Source organism: Sylvia atricapilla, chromosome 16 (genome assembly GCF_009819655.1).
Source record: "Sylvia atricapilla isolate bSylAtr1 chromosome 16, bSylAtr1.pri, whole genome shotgun sequence".
Classification (NCBI taxonomy): Eukaryota; Metazoa; Chordata; class Aves; order Passeriformes; family Sylviidae; genus Sylvia; species Sylvia atricapilla.
Genome location: NC_089155.1, coordinates 14,152,241 through 14,170,036, shown reverse-complemented (window position 1 = coordinate 14,170,036; position 17,796 = coordinate 14,152,241). Strand labels below are relative to the sequence as shown.

The 17,796-nt window shown below is 51.1% G+C and overlaps 1 protein-coding gene across 1 annotated transcript; it reads right to left on the bottom strand.

Moving 5' to 3' along the window:
- Positions 1-2,884: 2,884 nt before the first annotated feature.
- On the bottom strand, positions 2,885-5,889 carry KCNG1 (potassium voltage-gated channel modifier subfamily G member 1). Its single transcript, XM_066330954.1, has 2 exons — positions 5,088-5,889; positions 2,885-4,606 (listed from the first exon to the last, which is right to left on the bottom strand). Exons 1-2 carry the CDS (start codon positions 5,844-5,846, stop codon positions 3,836-3,838), a joined length of 1,530 nt encoding a protein of 509 aa, XP_066187051.1. The 5' UTR covers positions 5,847-5,889; the 3' UTR covers positions 2,885-3,835.
- Between the last annotated feature and the right edge of the window lie 11,907 nt (positions 5,890-17,796).

Genomic DNA, 17,796 nt, shown 5'->3' with positions numbered 1-17,796 from the left:
AGCAGAGATTGCTGTCATGGTCCTCAAAGTCACATTTGACACTTCTTTTATTTATTAAACAATCAATTCCCTCTGTGTAGGTTTAGAATTATCTACTCCAGTCCTTCAGCCTGTTGCAAACCCACAGGAGGGATGTGAAATTTTGCAGCAAACAGTGTTGCTTTTGCATGGGGCTGAACCCGCAGCGAAACTCTTCCCACACGAGTCAGCAATGTGTGGAGCACACCAGGTTTCCTTCCCAGACGTGCATCTGACGACGTGGGAATCTGTGATTCAGCCCTGCGTGAGCTTTTTGTTTAATTAGACACTGCTAAAGCCTCTGACTGTTCACTGACACTCCTGGAGCCTCTGACTGTGGAGATCTGAGGTCCTGGATTAAATGAGAACATTGTAAAGGGTCAAATGGAGACAAGCTTTAAATGTTCCCTACAGAGAATGTCTGAGGACCTTGACCTGTAGTGAATGTTGGCATAATGTGAAAGGTTTCGGTTCACCTTCTCTCGTGTGCTGTTGAAGAAGCCACGGGGCTCTGCCTTCATCTCTGTGGATTTCAGAGAAATAATTTAATCTACCACTTTACCCGGAAATTCTGCTTTTAACAGAGACTTTTCCTTCTCAGGTTTCACAGATCTTTCCTGTTCTCTTCTGAATCTGACACGTTCTTTGTTTAAATAGTTTAAAGCTCTGTCTCCAAGAGCCGTGATTGTGATTTTTGGGACAACATGCGAGGAAGAGGTGTCCCTATACAATCCTGAAGCTGGATTTCCCTGCAGGGGGATGATTTCCTTTGCTGGTGCTCTCTGCCACAGCCTGGCCCTGCTCAGAGCCGCAGTCCCTGGGCCACCCTGCACCCCTCTGTCCCTGCAGCAGCACAGGGACCTGCAAGGAGAGCCCAGCACTTCATTAACCCCGGGATTCCAGCTCCTCTGCGGGATTCCAGCCGGCCAGAGCAGGAATCAGAGCAGTGGCAGCCCCTGCTGCTGCAGACAGGCTCCCACTGCCCTCATCCCAGCACCAGCGCCTGCCTTGGACCTGCACGGGCTGCACAAAGGCCACACAGGGGTGACAGCCCTCCGCTGTGTCCCAGCAAACAGCCAGCTCGGGAGCCAAGGCAGGAATTCCAGGGGTTTGACTGAACCCCAGAGAACTGGCTGCAGAGAGGCAGGGTCACCGGAGAGCCCCAGGAGGGCTGAGCACCGCAGGGCTCACGCTGAAGTTGTGCTCTGAGCACAAATCCTCTGAACTGGGTTTATTCAGCACGAGGACTACAGCAAATACTCCCCCTGTAAAACCCAGCAGGAACAGCCACTCAGAGGCACACACACCGAGCTGGCAGCAGCATCTGGAGCACAGACAGCCTCCCTGAACCCGCCCTGGCAGAACTGCCAACAGGCAAGATGCTTTCACAGCTTTGCTCAACCAACACCCGACTCCAGGGGGATATTTTTATTTTATTTTTTATTGGACAAGGGCTTTAGAATCAAGCTCTAGTTGTGGGATAAAAAAAAAAAATAAAAAAAAAAAAAAGTGATACATGAAATAAATGAGCATTAACGTAGAGACAGTGAGAAAATGGACGGCCCTACAGCATTTCTTAGCTAGCAGAACATGGAAATGAGCTTAGGTTTGATTTGGTAACTCTTGATTTCTCCTTACATTCACATACAGCTCCTTATTTATGGCTCAGCCTGTCAAACACATCCTTAGATAAGCAACTGTTGCTCACAGGACTAATCTAATTACCAGTTCTTTTTATAACGACTGCTGACACAAAGGTAGAAGATGCATAGCACTTGTGTTGGAGCCAATGCTCCAGATGATCAAACAGTTTTGAAATTTTTTTTAAAAAAATGGGCAGAATTTTTTTTTTTTTGTCACGATGTTCCTGTTTTTTGTCCAACTCCAATTAAAGATGAAGAAGAAGAGTGAAAAGCTGGTTCATTTGCAGCTTTGGCACAGAATTAATTGCCAAGAGTTTAGACTGGATATTTTAGCACTCTGCAGTAATGTTCCATAGGCACATTTCTCTACCACAGGCTGGAGAATGCTAGAGCCCTAATTATTTGTAAAGTGCATTTTTAAAAGTTTTGGAATTTTCCTTCAGATCAGAACAGCTTCAAATTGTATTTTCAAGACATTTAGACTGAAAATCACGGTGCTGTGGGTTTGCCTGAACAGCACAGACTCAGAAACTGATTTTACTTTTTTTTGACAGGACAATGTTATGTCCTTGGCCTTCATTTAAACCATAAAACCATTCTGCATTCTGACATTTCTCACAACCTGCTCCAGAAATGCCAATAAGAAATAGTATTTCTGAAAATTAAGACAAAGAAGCATTGGTCAGTGTGATGGGGACTTGTAAATTCTCCAAGCTCTTAACTGCTAGTGAGTAATTTTACTAAAAAAGAGTGGAAAACAGGTGAAACTCTTTAAATCAGCTTTTTTTTTTTTTTTTTTTTTTTTTTTTTTTTTTTTTTTTTTTTTTTTTACCTCTAAGCACACACGAAATCAAACAAGTGGATTTAATTTTTTTTTTTTTTTTTAAAGTTCTGGGCTTTTTTCTCCTGAGCTGTTCTTTAAGCCAGGGTCGTTCCCTCTGAAACAAAAGGGGTTTGTCATGAACCTGCACAGAAATCTGAGCCCAAGCTGAGTGTCCCCTGTGCCACCCCTGGCCTCAGCACAGAGCCTGGGCCAGGAGGGACAGCACCTGCTTGTGCTTTAGGGTGTTCATGGCTTTCTCCTGTCCCCTTTCCAACCTTCCCCATCGCCACCAGGAGTGAGGATGGCAGAGGTGAAGTGAATCCTGGCTCTCTCCAGATGGAGGACAGCACAAAGCTGTCACTGTGCCCCTGCGGGACTCCGATCACATTGGCTTTTTTTCCCTCCCTGGCAGCTTCCCACGGGCACAGAATTCCTGCTCCTGCCACAGGAGCAGAGCTCCGTGGGAAGGAAGGTGGCCCCAGTTTGCCCAGCAGTGCTGGGGCTCCCTGGAAACTGCCCTCTCCCAGTTCCCTGTGAGAGCTGAGGCAGAGCGAAGCTGGGAACAGATGGTGGGGAAGGCTGGCGTCTCCTCATGCATATTTCATTGGATTTGCAGCTAGTCACCTCTCGGTAATAACATTAAGTGCTACAAAACTCCAAGGTTTTGTTCCTTGGAATGTTGCATTTGATGGCGTCGGATCAATGCTGTAACATCAATTAAATTCTGAAGCTGGTGAGCTCCGAGTATTTACATCTTTAGCAAGGTTCTGCGATAAACAGCTCGATTCTTCTGTTCTGCTGTGGTTAGGGCTGACTGGCAAAGGAAGGAGCTGGTTCTGTGGTGAGTGACCAATCTTACTGGACGTGTTTTAAAAGCACAATGGGACAAACGGCTGTGGTTATTTCCATTACGCCCTAAGGCTGGGAGAGAATTTAGCCATTAATTCTGATGTATTTACATTATTTATATACAAGAAGAACAAGAAAAATGGTAGCCGGTTTAATGATTATGTACATTGGGATTTGGTTGGAAAAATGTGTATTACAAATGGCAAAACAGCCTGTCAAGTGCATAATTATATGTTGCTCTCCTTTTTTGTCGTTGTTGTTGCCAGAGAAGTTTTAATTCCTTAAATCCCACTGCATGATGTCAGGGAAAGTTCTGCCCTATACGTTATATGGGGGGAGAGGAAGGAACAGCATAATAACAGACTCCTTCAATCACACCAGGTCCTGGTCAGAGCTCCTTCTCTTGGTTTCAGTGTGAGGATTACCTTCCTAAGGTGCTTCCGGAGCGAATTAAAAGATGGAATGGGAGCCAGTGACAGGGAAAGAAACAGTAACGCACATTTCACTCGTTGTCCCTGGCCTCGGAAGAGAGAGTGGTGAACAAAACTTCGCTGCCTTGTGACTCGTTGCTCATCTGAGACTTGGCCTTCAGCAAGAACTGCGCCCTCCTGTACATGATCCTCTCCTGCTCCTGCTTCAGCTCCAGGTAGGAGCGCGAGAAGGTGTGGAAGATGGAGGTGACGGGGAAGGCCATCAGGAGGATGCCGCTCAGGATGCTGCTCAGGGCCACCACCTGCCCGGGGATGCTCCTGGGCACCATGTCCCCGTAACCCACGGTGGTCATGGTGATGACGGCCCACCAGTAGCAGGCGGGGATGCTGGTGAACTCCTGCGAGTCGGCCATCTCGTTCTCGATGACGTAGAGCAGCGGGGCGAAGAGCGCGATGGCCACGCAGAGGAAGAGCAGCAGCAGCCCGAACTCGCGGGTGCAGCGCCGCGCCGTCAGCCCCAGCGTCTGCAGCCCCAGCGAGTGCCGCGCCAGCCGCATCACGTACAGGATGCGCAGCGCCCGCAGGATCCGCAGCACCAGCCCCACCTTGTCCAGGTAGATGTTGCCCGAGCTGGGCTTCTTGGAGCCCTCGGAGCCCGTGTCCACCAGCAGGGTGATGTAGTAGGGCAGGATGGCGATGATGTCGATCAGCGTCAGAGGTCGCCGCAGGAAGGAGAACTTGCTCTTGGCCTGGATGAACCTGAGCAGGAACTCCAGGGAGAACCACGCCACGCACACGGACTCCACGATGAAAATATTGTAGCACATCTGGGAGCACTCACCCTGCAGGGAAGAGGAGGGGTTGGTAATGGGCTCTGGATAATAACTGTTCTAGTGGGTGCGGTGACAGGAGGAGAGGCTTCTGTGTCGGTTTTTTTAAACTCAAAATATTAAAGGAGTTGGAGCTGTTGCTATAGGGAGGCACGTTGGCAGTTTGGAACATGCTAAATGCAAAACTTAGAAGGGCACTGCTTATTCCACAGAAGATATTGCTGGGGAATTTCAGGCTTTCTAAATACCAAGTCTAACAAGGTAAAATACAGAGGAGCGCACGCTAAGAGAATGTTCTTTGGACATCAAACTGGATATGATTAATTCTCTTACAAATAATCGAAGAGTCATGGAACATCTCGAATATTCTTCACAGTATTTCCCCCCCTCTAAAGCCAGCTGCGAAATCCCCATTGAAGTCAATAACCTCAGACCTTGTACTTGCTCTGCTCTTCCCAGCACATACCATTTGCCATCCTAAAAGCTAACTTACCTTTTCCTCCTCCTCCCTCAGGTCAGGCATGGTGCTGATGGATAAGTTCACTGCTGTAATAGTTACAAACAAAACAGACAAACACGCAAACACCTTTCCGGGAAGGCCAGACTGGGGCCTTTCCACCATGTCTTGCAACTTTTTCATGCACAAACCGATTTTTGTCTCCTCTACCGTTTCACCTGTTGTTTCATTTTCTAGGAGGTCATCCTCCCGTTCATTAATCTCTGTCAGCTCCTCCATTTTTTGCAGGTACCTCCTTTTACAACACCAGTCCAAGTTGTCTTCCTCAATGCCCCAGTAGAGCAGCTCCTCCTGGAAGGACAGGGCACACATCTCCCGCAGGAGCCGGAGTTTGCCCACCCTCAGGAAGGTCAGGATTGTCCTGAACGCCCCCGGGTTGCGGTCGAAGAAGAACTCGTTGCACGTCACGTCGTAATCGTCGCAGATGTTCAGAATGTCGTCGAAATTGGTGCAGAACTTGAGCTGTCCCAAACGTGTCAGGGGGAACTCGTCCAGCGTGGTCCAGGGCAGCAGGTACTTGATGCCCCCCACGTTGATGATGATGTGACGCTTGCGGTCGTCGGGGTGGAAGGCTTTGAGGAGATCCTCCTGAGGGTGGAGCAGCCTGGCTCTTTGGTAGAACACTCCCTTGAGGGTTTCAGACTCCGGAAAGAACGGGTGGTTGAAGGAAGCATCTGAAGTACAGCTCAGGGCACTGTAGTCGTAGTCGGAATTTTCTCCGGGCATCAGAGTCATCTTGGAAGACAACTTTGCATCCCTTCGCTGCTTCTGCAAGTGTCTCCTGGAACAGAAAGCAGACACGGGGGTGAGGGGATGGCAGGCTGCTTGCAGGTTGGGAACAAACGGAGTGGCTGGAGCTCAAAAGCATTTATGGATGACAAGAGCAAGGGGAAAGAAAAGAGCAGTGGCTGAGCGTGGCCAGAAGACCTCTGTGGGCAGGCTGGGTCTGTCCAGCTGGGCAGCACTGCCCCAGGGCCGGGCCCAGTTCAGGAGCTCTCCTGGCATTTTTATCACACTGCAGGCTGCTCCTGGCTCACGTACAGAGGTCTCAGTTCCCAGCAGATAAAGAGGGAAACCAGGAATAATCCCTCCATGTGGCAGGAGGTTTCTGTTTCAGAGTGGAGGTATAAAAAACGAGGTCAGTATCACAATAGGACACAGGATTCAAGTGTGTTTTGTAGAAAATGAAACAGGATAATTTTTTTAAGTATTACTCATGAAACTTCTGAGTATTTTAGTGCCCATGAAAAATGTAGAAAGACTCAGAAGTCAATTATGTTGTAATTCACACACTTCTAAAATAAAATACACACTTCTAAAAAGCAGTTAGTGCAAGACTAATTTCTAAAAGGCCATCTGGAACCAATTTGGGGGAAAAAAGCTCACTTGTATCGGTGATCACATAAACATTTGTGTAGAGTTCATATACAATTAATGACATGGCAACTCCATTTTTATGACCTCATTTACCAAGGATTGCAAAGAAATACCAAGGTTTGGATTTCCCTGCAAACCTTGGAACGTTGTTTCAGTTATCACTGGCACCCTCCGTGCAGTAACGGGGCTTTGTCCCTGCAGCACACTGAGCCAAGCTGCCTTTACCTCTGATTATAAGAACCCAAACATTTCTAATGACAACTTGGAAAATCCTGTTCAAATCCGGCTCACGGAACACTGACGTGAAGTCCAGGGAGTGAAGTGAGCAGAGTTCAACTGGGTATCAAACACAGGAGCTGGAAAAGTTCAAACTTCTGCCCTCCCTAATTCACTGCACTTCAAGAGTCAGCCTGGAATCTGCTCCTCGGCAGGAGGTTGTGCAGCACTGCTCCAAGACCTTCTGTCTATTAGTGCATGGAGTCCCTGAATTTCACTTGATAAGAATATTTATTTATTAGGGAGATTTTACAATAGAGAGACATTAAATATGCACCAGTACTTTGGCTTTCTAGCCTCGGGTTCACAGGGAAGGAATAAATATTCCAGTTGTTTGGCTTCAGGAGCAGTTGAGTTTTGTTCTGCTGGCTGCACTTACCTCCCCTCGGATGTGCAGCCCAGGGACACACCCCTGCCAGGGCCACTTGCTGAGCCACGGAACCCTCCTTGTCAGGAGCTGGGTTTAGAAACCACACCAGGAGTGGTGCATACCTGTTAGAGAAGAAAAACCCACGATTACACAACAGCAGAGGAGTCAAAGGACACGGCTGCACATCGGTTTAGGAGCTCTCCGTGCTGCAAGGGCACTTACAATGCTTCAATTCAGAACCCTCTCAGTCCTGATCCTCAGCTTCCCGGAGGGTTTGGGCTGCACAGAGCGGCTCTGTGCACACCCACCAGGATGTGTGTGATAGGATGGGGTGTGATTTCCTGACTCCTCGCTCGTACAGAACCCCAGAATGGTTTGGGTTGGGACCTTAAGGCTCATCTGGTGCCACCCCTGCCACGGATGGGCAGAGGAAATGCCAGGGGAATGGAAGCTATAGGTCTGCTCTGGAAACCAGGGCTGCCTGATGGCTGTTTGTGTGGGGCTGCATCTCTCACACCAACTGCTGTTTTATTTAAAAATGCCTTTTCCCTTCTGCCTCAGCCACGTCTAAGGCAGGCTGGTCCAAACAGAATGAAGATTATGACTGATATAAGATATGGATAAGTGGGAGCTGTTAACCATTTTCCCTTCTGTAATACCAGATGATGTTGGTTAGCAACAACTTATCCTCTGAATCTCAGCCAGGAAAAATGAGGAGGCAGCTCATCTCTGTCACTGGTTTGATCTCCCAGCGCATCCACTGTTGACACAATGGGAAGAAATGGAGAGAGGGAAATGTAAATGTTCTCTGTGTGTCAGACACACGCTGTAACCCTGAGGCAGCAACTGTGAAAGAGCAGAGCAAAGGGAAAGGGATTTCTTTCCTCTCTCCAGCTCCTCGACCCGTGTGAGGCAATAAATTGGACAAATGGATCCCCTGTGTGCCACGCTGAGTGCCTGCACTTAGAAAAGGTTGCTCCTTGCCTTGCCATCCCCAGAGCTGGCAAGGCTACAAATCCCACGTAGGATCTGATGCTCCACATGGGCTATTTTCATGTTCTTTGCCTCAGATACACGCAGCATCATATCTACAGGGGAAGAGTAGGAGGAGATAAAGGACAATAATAAACGTGGCCTGACTCGGAGGAAGGGAGAAAGGAGAAAAAATAAACCGGTGCATTTCTCTGTGTGTTCCTTCTTTTCCTTCTGAGGGTGCCTCGATGGAGTGATGGCCAGTGTTGCTCTGGGATGGCAGAGGTCTCATTAATAGAAAGACTCCTTGCTATTGAGCTCGAAGCCCCAGCAAGCTGCTGGATTCCTCCCTTGCAGCCTGATGGCACTGGGGACAGCTGGTAAGAAATGCCTTCAGGAGCAAAGGCACACGCTGCAGCCTAGGGTCAGGCAAACACAGCAGCCTAGAGCCCCAATCCTCCCAGCAATCAGACAAGATGAACTCCAGGGATGTGCTGTAACAGTAAAATCCTCTGCCCTGCTGTGGCTGAGCCAGGCCCAATGGTCACAGCCCTGCTGGCCTGAGGAGTGAGCAGCATACTGCCCTGGGGCTGGCTGCAGCCCAGCTCACCCGCCCCTGCTGCCAAGGGGCTGTCCTCCTGGGCAAAGCCCTTCTCTCTGAGCGCCCTTGCTCTCATGGTCTGTAAACTCACTGGGGCAAGAGCTCTCTCTCGCTACACTATCCACCCTGGGAATTGTTCTGCTTTCAGAACCTGCAGTGACACGGAGTAACCGGCCCAGGGCAAAGCTCTGGGCGGCTCCGAGGGTGGATTGTGCATGGCAAGTCAGGGATTTTCAAAAATCTGTCCTGCACAAGACGACATCCATCATGCCTGGTGAAGAAATCAAATTAGAAATCCGTACTGCCCTTACTTGCAGCCAAAATTCAGGAAGGATGCCAGACGCCACGGCAATGGGGAAAGAATTATTAAAGATGCCCTTCTGAGGGAAAGAAATAGAACTCATGAGAAACATGATAAAATTCCACTGCTAGTGTTGTTCCCCCCCCACCCCCCCAGTGTCCTCTGCAGTATTTTGAATTTCTGCAGTGCATCTCTGATGTAATCAGAGCTCCTGCAAGGAGTCCTGCTCCTGCTCCATGGTGCAGACAATTCAAAGTTGTGCCTGGATGATAACAAACCTGCAAAGAAGATGCAGAACTCCCCCCGAGCCTCTACTGTCAATTCCAGAGCCTGCCACTCGTCTCTGTTGCTTGTTCCCATTTGTAAATTAAGTTTTAAAAAACCATTAAAAAAGTTTCAGATTTCAGTGCAGGTTGATTAAGAGCATAGTGATTTTTTGGAAAGAATTCTGTAAGAAACAATTTAATGATCCCTCCTCCTTTAGTCTCTCCTTGGTTAAGCAGGAGCATGCCCGAGCAGTGGCACACTCAGCTCTCTGCTGGCACAGGATTTCTGGGCTGTGTCTCACTGCCGGCGACCTCCTGCCACACTCCAGCCCCACTCCTGCGGCTCCTTACAGCCCAAGAGCAGATCTCAAACTTCCACTCTGCTTGCGAAAGTGCACTTCCAGCCAAATCAAAGCAAAACTTAAAAAGGTCAATGTATAACGTGAAATAAAACTCTCCTGAAAAGCAGATAAGCCAAAAAAAAAAAAAAAAATCTTTATCTCTATCCTGCTCTCCCTGAGCCGGGCAGTCGTGGCATCTTATGACAATCTACAAACAGAATCACGTCAAATATGTTACCCACTGTTTGGTTTTCTAAAGCTGAGCCTTATTCTGCTGATAATAATCAGAAGTGAAATAACTTCGCAGATAACTTACATCCCTGGAGAACGTTCTGAAAGGCATCAGGATTAACAACTGCAGTTACCCTCCTGCCGTGAAACATATTTCTGTCAACAAATCTTAGCAAGTCACACTCATTCATAGCAATCTCTCAAACATAGTTTTAAAAGGTAAAGGATCTGACATTGACTCGTAATGATAAATATTTTGCTAGCGAAATGAAGGTATGTAGCCATGGAAGAGTTCTCTCCTGCTCGTCCTGTCCTCACCCCCTCCCCAGGTCTTTTCCAATGAAAAAAACTCTACCGGAAAGACATCGCCTATCAAGAGCGGCTCCTTGATGTGTCTGGCAGTCAGCGACGAGCAGAAGTCAGAAAACGCACCGACACAAAAGACATCCCTTAAGCATTTAAAGAATAAAAGCTGGAAAGGACCTTCAGATGAGGCAAGAAGGGGACAGGCGAGCCTCCATCCCGCGCCGTGCAGCGCCGGCCCGCGGCCAGGGCAGGGCAGAGCCGGGGACAGCCCGAGCGGAGCCTGGAGCAGCCGGGAGCAGCCGGGAGGAGCCGGGATGAGCCTGGAGCAGCCTGGAGCAGCCTGGAGCAGCCTGGAGCGCCGTCAGCCTCCTCCGCGCCGGGGCCGGGGCAGGGCACGCAGGAGCCGAGCGGTGCCGGGGAGCAGGAGAAGCCGTCCCGCTCCGGCTCCGGCAGGGAATGCCGCCCGCTGCCGCTCTTCCATCCCTGCCGAGGGACACAACCTGTTGCTGCTGCTGTCGGTGCTGCCGCCGCGGGGGCCCCGCCCGCCCCGGGGGCTCGGCGGCTCCGGCCACCCCCGGCCAGCGCTGCCCCCGCGGCCGCCCCGGAGCCGCCCAAGGTGCCCGGGCTCGGCCGGAGCCCGCCGCTGGGTCGGTACCGAGCGCTACCGAGCGCAGCCTCCGCCGCGCCCGGCGCCGGCCCCGCGGCCGGGGGAGGGACGGGAGAGCTCCGGCCGAGCCCCGGGGCCGCTCATGGTGCGGTACCGGCACCGGCACTGACAGCGAACCGGTAACGAACCGGTACAGACACCGGTACCGGCACCGGGAGCAGCGGCCCGGGCCGCGCCGCCCCGCACCGGCCCCAGGAGCACGAGCAGCGGCAGCAGCAGCAGCAGGATGAGGAGGAGGAGGAGGAGCTCCCGGAGCCGAGGAGGAGCGGGGCCGGCCCGGGGCCGCCCGCAGCCCTGCCCGCACACATGGCCCCGGCCGCCGCTGCCGGGGAAACGGGATCACAAGTGTCCCCGAGAGCACAAACCCCAGCCCGGCTCTGTCCCCGGTCTGCCCACCCTGTGCTCTGCTCCCGGGACACCCCTGCAGCCATCGGGTTACTGTCCCAGACCTGCGGGCTATTGCCCAGCTTTTGGCTGGCATTTGTTTGTCCGGGTGGAAGTTACTGTGCGGGTGTAATCTCAGGGCCAGGGTTAAGGAGTCAGCAGCAGCCCAAGCTCTGTCCCGGACTCGGGAGTGAACGCTCCCATCCCGTGCGCTGTTGTCCCCCCGTGGGCTGTTGTCCCCCCGTGTGCTGTTGTCCCCCCGTGCCCTGTTGTCCCCCCGTGCGCTGTTGTCCCCCCCGGGCGTGCAAAGATTTGGGCTCTGATTTTCTGATTTCCCTCCCGTGCGCTGCTCTCGGAGGGGATTTCTGCGGGATGGGGACAGTCACCTCCCGGGGACAAGGGCTGCCTGTGCCCGCGGGCACTGTGCCCCTCACCCGGCCTCTCGCTTCTAGCCAAGTCCTTTGTATTTGCTAATACAAAGAAAAAAAAAAACAACCCTATACTATGGTATTTTATCTAAACACCTCTTTTTCCCCCTCTAAACTAAAGGGACGGTGGTTGAGGGCTGTGTGGCACACAGGAGTGGCCGTGGTGACACTCCTCAGCCGGAGGGGCTGAGCAGCACTCCTGAGAGGGCTGGCAGCTCGGGCTGCTGCTCCCCGATAGCGCACACGGCTTCGCTTTGGCTTTGGGAAGGTTTCTGAGCCCGTGGCAGCGGCACGGAGGTGATTGGTTTTGCTGGTCACAGTGACAGCTATGAGAGTTTTGCCTTTTGGACAATAATAATAATAATAATAATAATAATAATAATAATAATTTTGCTAACCAAAGCCCGTATTCGGAAAGTCTGTGCTGTGGAAGAGGAAGGACATACGGAGTAGGGTCTCCCAGGAGGTAATCTGGGAACAGCTCGGGTCAGTGTTTGCTGCACTAACTCAGGTTATCACAGAATGCAGAGAGCATTTTTATAACACGTGCAGTGACTCCTGCAAGGCTGAGATACGGCAGATCCTGTCCGAACTCAACACACGGATACTGGAGGGGACAAACCCGATGTGATGTGTTCCAGAGGGGGACTATCACCCGTCTGACGAGCTCTGGAGGCTCACAGCCCGCAGCGCAGCCTCGGGGCTCTGTGCTCGGGCACTGTGCTGCAGAACAGCCGCGCTGCTCCCGGCGCTCCGGGCAGGAGGATCAGCCCGGGGACATCGGGGAACAGCAGTTCTGGTCCCTTTGGAGCTGCCCACGCCGGGCTGCGGCTCCCTGGCCGCTCTCGGGCACCGCGCTCACCTTCACAGAGAGATGGAGGCAGAGCAGGGAGGAGGAGAACAGCGGCTGCGAGAGGCTGCGAAATGTAAGCGGTGGGGAGGGCTGGGATTCGTTATTGGAGCTGGGAAAGAAAACACGATGTAAGGAGTCAGCAACTGTCTTCAGATGTATAAACACATTTGCGAAGATGACAGTAAACACTTGTCCTGTGACCGCAAACTATGGGAGAAAAAGCAATTTGCTGAAGAGCAATTAGAGAGATTACTTTAGATATCAGGGAAAAAAACAATCAAACCAGACAAAACTATTACCCGGAGAGGAGCTGGAGAGGAGCTGGAATCTCAGGAGGTTGTAAATATGTCCAGTGGTGATTTAAAGGAAAGATTGGGTCAAGAGCTGCCTGGATCAGGAGCGTGCCTGGGGCAGGGGACATTTCCAGCCCTGTTTCTGTGAGTTCTGGCTGCCCACGGAGTCACAGCCATCCTAAAGGGGCAGGCACAAAGGGACAACTCACTGCCACCCACAGGATTAGTGCAGAGTTTTCCTTGTGTTTAATAAATCTTCCCTGACTGTGCAGTTTGGATCTGGATCCCTTTCCCACCTGGAGTAGGACAGGAGTAGAACTCTCTGTTTCATGGAGGCGGTTTTCAAGGCCAGTTCTGGGCAGGAATGACAGGGAATGGTTATTATGGTGATCAGGGTTAATATGATAATTAACACTGCAATTTGCTGGGTACCCCCTGTAGGACTGTCCCCTCCCGGGGGCTCTGGCTGGGCAGGTTCAGGTGGGGCCCAGGATTTTGGGGACATCAGTGTGAGGAGGGGCTGTGAAGTCACTGATGGGGCAAACATTAAATTTACCCTGGCAAATGGGGCTCTCCCCTCTTCAGGCCTGTCTCACCCCCATCCCTGATGAGCACAGCATCCCTGGGGACCCCAGAGGTGGTCCCTGTCCCTGAGGGTGACCAGGAGTGTCCCAGCAGGTTTTCTGCAGTGATCAGCAGTGCATGGAGGACTGGCCAAGGATTCCCAGAGTCCATCAACACTTCGTGCTCCTTGAGGAACTGGCAGTGCTGCAGAGAAAAAATTTAATCCCACTTTCATTGCTTTTATAGCCTGTGGCTGCTTTTCCTTCTGTTCCAGTGATTGCTGACATTGAAATCCTGTTCTATCGCTTTCCCTGGCTTTTAAAGATAATTCCAGCATCATTCTGCACTCCGGAGAGGTGCTGCCAGCAAAACAAGGAATTTCAGCTTCACAGCACCTCTCACCTCTCCCCTCCCAAACAAACCAGGAGGAAAATTCTTTTCTTCTAAAGAGCTGCATTCCCTCTGGGCACAGTGCAGGAAAACATCCCCAGGCTGGGCTGTGTTCAAAGAGGGCACCAGGATGGTCAGGGCACGGAGCTGCTGCTCTGCCGGGACACTGGGGACTGCACTTGTGCAGCCTGGAGAAGAGATGGCCTGGGGGGCTCCTGGTGGCTTCCAGGGTCCAAAAAAAAAAAGCTTTTGGAGGCTTCCAAAAGCCCATTGGATTGAGACCTGAGCAGCCAGGTCTGCTCTCCCAGCCAGGGCTGCCCTGGGCCAGCTGAGCTCTCTGCGCTGGGTGGTGACTGCAGTTTGCAATATCCCCCAGCTCCCCTGGGATCCAGGAGACTGCACTGAGGGCACCTCTGGCCCCTCAAACGGAGCAGATTTCCTGCAGTGGACCCAGTTCTCCTGGCTCTGCATGGTGATACGGTTCTTTGCTGATTTATGGCCGGAGCAGGCGTTTGTGTTGCTTGCTTCTCTTGTCTTGTCTCATGAGCAGCTCCATTACTCTCAGTGCAGTGTCTCTGGAGTGCACCTGCCCGTGCACAGAGCTGCCAGAGCTGTCCCCGAGCTTTGTTACAAACCTCCCAGTTACACCAGCCATCCATCAGCGTGTGCCGGGACTCGGAGGTGCCAAGGGCTCATCACACAGGGGCTGCACTCAGCATCCCGGGGGCTGTGCGCTGGCCGCTGGTGTCTGAGTGTGTGAGCAGGAGAGGCCGGGGGGACACCGGGATCTTTACCCTGCAAAGACACTGGGAAAGGAGCAGGAAAACAGCGACAAGTCGGGTGTACAGCTGGGCAGAAAACTCCTCAGTTTGAGCAAGGAGAGGGGTGAGGGTGTGTTGGTTTCAGCCGTGCAGCTTTTCCTCCTCAGGGAGATCCCGAGTGCTCGGCTGCTCCAATCCAGGCTGAACCCAGCCCTGGGAGATCCTGGGAGAGTGTGAGTGAGGAGACAACCTCTGCATTAGTGTATTTGTGTGCTTAGCACAGCTCCTGCCTGATCTGGGTGTGTGATTCACTCCCCGGCAAAGGGTGAGCAGCAGAATTTGTGTCTGCAGTGATCCTTGTCCCTTTGGGCTCCTTTGCAGCCGAGGAATGGGATTGTAACTGTGCCACACCACCAGCAGCCAGCTGGAAAAGTATTTCTATGGCAGAATGTTTGGTAAAACGCAGACCTTCGAGTGTGTTTAAATCGCTCATTTATATCCTGCATCCACAAGAGCAGTGAAAGTGTTTACAGGAGAGGGAGGGGCTGGGATGAGATGCAGGGAAGTTCTGCAGTGGAACCATCAGGAGCAGTGGATTATTTATCGTGGCTCTGGCAGGCTTCCAAAAACATAACCTGGGTTTTTTCGGATTACTGCACTGCAAGAGCCTTGCAAGGATCCGAGAAATGCCTTCCCAAGACGAGCTCCAGCAGCATTGTCCAGCTTCAGGAGTGAGAATGGACAATGCTCCTGAATTCTTCATCACTGCGTCTGCCTCGGGTCAGAACTGGCCAGAACCTGTGCTCTGAAACACTTCAGGGGCAACAGGGGCCTTGAGTCCAAACTGCATCTGCTGGTCCCCTGGTGACAGATCACTCAAACTGTCCAACGTCCCCTGGCACACGATTTTCAGTCATTTATTTCTGTTCAGAAACACAGGGAAGAGGAGATCGACTTCTCTTACATCTCGTTCTCTGGCTCAGTCAATTTTTAACGCTGGTGATACATTCAGTGGATGGGAAATAATTATCCCAGTCATAACACTTCTCATTCATACGAAACTGTGTTTTGTGTTGCAGCTTTTGGAATGATTTTGACAGTATAAAGGAAAAAAAAATTTATTAGGCAAAAGCCATCATGCGTGACTGCTGTAATTGCTGCTCCTAAAAGCTGGGGGGATGCAGGAGAATCAGAATTATTTCTGTCTCATCATTTCTGTAAATAAGGCAGTGGATGGGACGTGGGGAGGTGGGACAGGGAGCTCTGAGCTCCTCAGGGAAACTCCTGCTCAGCCCGGGCTGAATTTCCCTCGGGGGTTTGTTGTGTCTGCAGAGCAGAACAGCACAAAGCCTGCAGCGTTCACTGGGAAGGGAATCCTCTGGAGGAGAATGGCCCTGGGAGAGCTCTCAGCCTGGAGCTGGGGGAGTTCAGTGTGGAATCACAGCCCCAAAGCCCGAGGGAGGGTCTCTGGGGGCCTTGGCACAAATTCCCCATTTGTGTGCCCAAACTGGGGCTGGGCAAACACTGAGGAATTTCCCAGGGTTTCTCGAGGGTTCCCAGGGGGGTTCCTGGGTGTTCCCAGGGGTTCTCAGGTCTCTCAGAGGCACCCAGATTCTTCGAGAGGTTCCAGGTGCTCCCAGGGGTTCCCAGTTGTTCCCAGCTGTTCCCAGTTGTTCCCAGATGTTCCTAGGTGTTCCCAGTTGTTCCCAGTTGTTCTCAGATGTTCCCAGGTGTTCCCAGAGGTTCCCAGTTGTTCCCAGGGGTTCCCAGTTGTTCCCAGTGCCCCTTGGCTTTGCTGAGGGGACTCTGATGGAGTTTCCTCCTGGTCTCTTCAGTTCTTCCTTCGTGAGAAAGGTGCAGCTCTGAGAAACCCCCACACCCATGAAGTTGTGATGTGTTTATCTCAGATAAACCCGGCAGTGCACAGAATAAAGGAACTCGTTCATTTGTAGCTCTGAAGGAAATGCTTTTGATCCTGCTCCTAAAACTTCCCAAAGAGTTACTTTTTTTTTTTTTTTTTTTTTTTTTTTTTTTTTTTTTTTTTTTTTTTTTTTTTTAAAGCTCATAGCTCCAAAATCCTAAAACAATAAATACATCTCCCAAACGGCCGCGTGGTGAACCTGAACCGTCTCCTTTGCTAAATCCAGACTATTAATTTCATCTCCTTATGATTCAATAAGCGCTGAAACTATTAACAGCTGATAAAAGCAAACGCAGTGGGGCCAGGTAAGACATCTCAGGGAGAGGCTCAGCTTTCCTAGAATGTGATCAAATCAATGTCAATAAATTCAGAGTTGAACCCGTGTGTGGCTCTTCCCATTCAGCAGTGGAGCCACACACACAAGAAGCAAGGTTTGCATAATGCAGTTATTATCCCTAATTACTGCTCAGCTCTGCCAGTGGCTTCCAGCAGAATTCCAGAATGCAGAGCAGCTTTCTGCTTCATGAGATCCTTTTCCTCCTCGTTAAGTCCATGAAATCTGGCTGGGAGAAGAATTCTTGTAGGAACCGTAAGGATAAGATCAGGTCCTTCCCTGGCAGTTTGCTGGGGGGTTACCCACTCACAGTTACTGAACTTTTGATGGATTTCTCTAAAAACAAACAGTGTTTTTGGTGTTTTCCCTTTGATTGAGCCCTCCTAGGAGCAGGCTGCAGCTGCAAACCTTTGGAACTCGGGCGTGGCAACTTTTTTTTTGCTGGTTTTGCCATTGGAATTCCTGCCAGGAGTGGTGTGTGCTCCCAGCTCCAGCCTGGGCTCCCTGAGCCTGAGCTCCTCTGTCCCCGCTGCTCCCTTGGCTCCCTGTGGCTCCCAGAGCTTTGGCTGCTCTGGACAGAAGGGATGATCACAGCCCTTTTACCTTGGTGTGTCGGGCTCAGATCAGGGGCAAATCGAGGTTTGATTAACCCTGTGCCTTCTGATTGTCCTGGTGCAGGGGGAATGATGCAGGCTCCTGGAGCTGCCACAGAACAAACCCGGAGGAGCGATTTTCCAGCATGACCCCAATCAATCTGGGCTTTTTTTTTTTGCCACTTGTGTGTTTAATGTGGCACAGGAGGGGAGCACTGAGTCCTCTGGTGGGTCTCCTGGGAATGGAGGAACAACGTCAGCGTTTGTTGTTTCCATCATAAAACACAAACCCCGGCACTGTCTTGACAAACCTGTAGAAATAACTCACAGATGGGTGGTTCCTCTGCAGGAACAAATGCACTCTAAGGTCACTCTGCTCCCCTGCATCTGCAGGCATTCCAGGACAACAAAAGGTAAAGGTTTATTTGATTTTATACAAATATAAGATAAAAACCC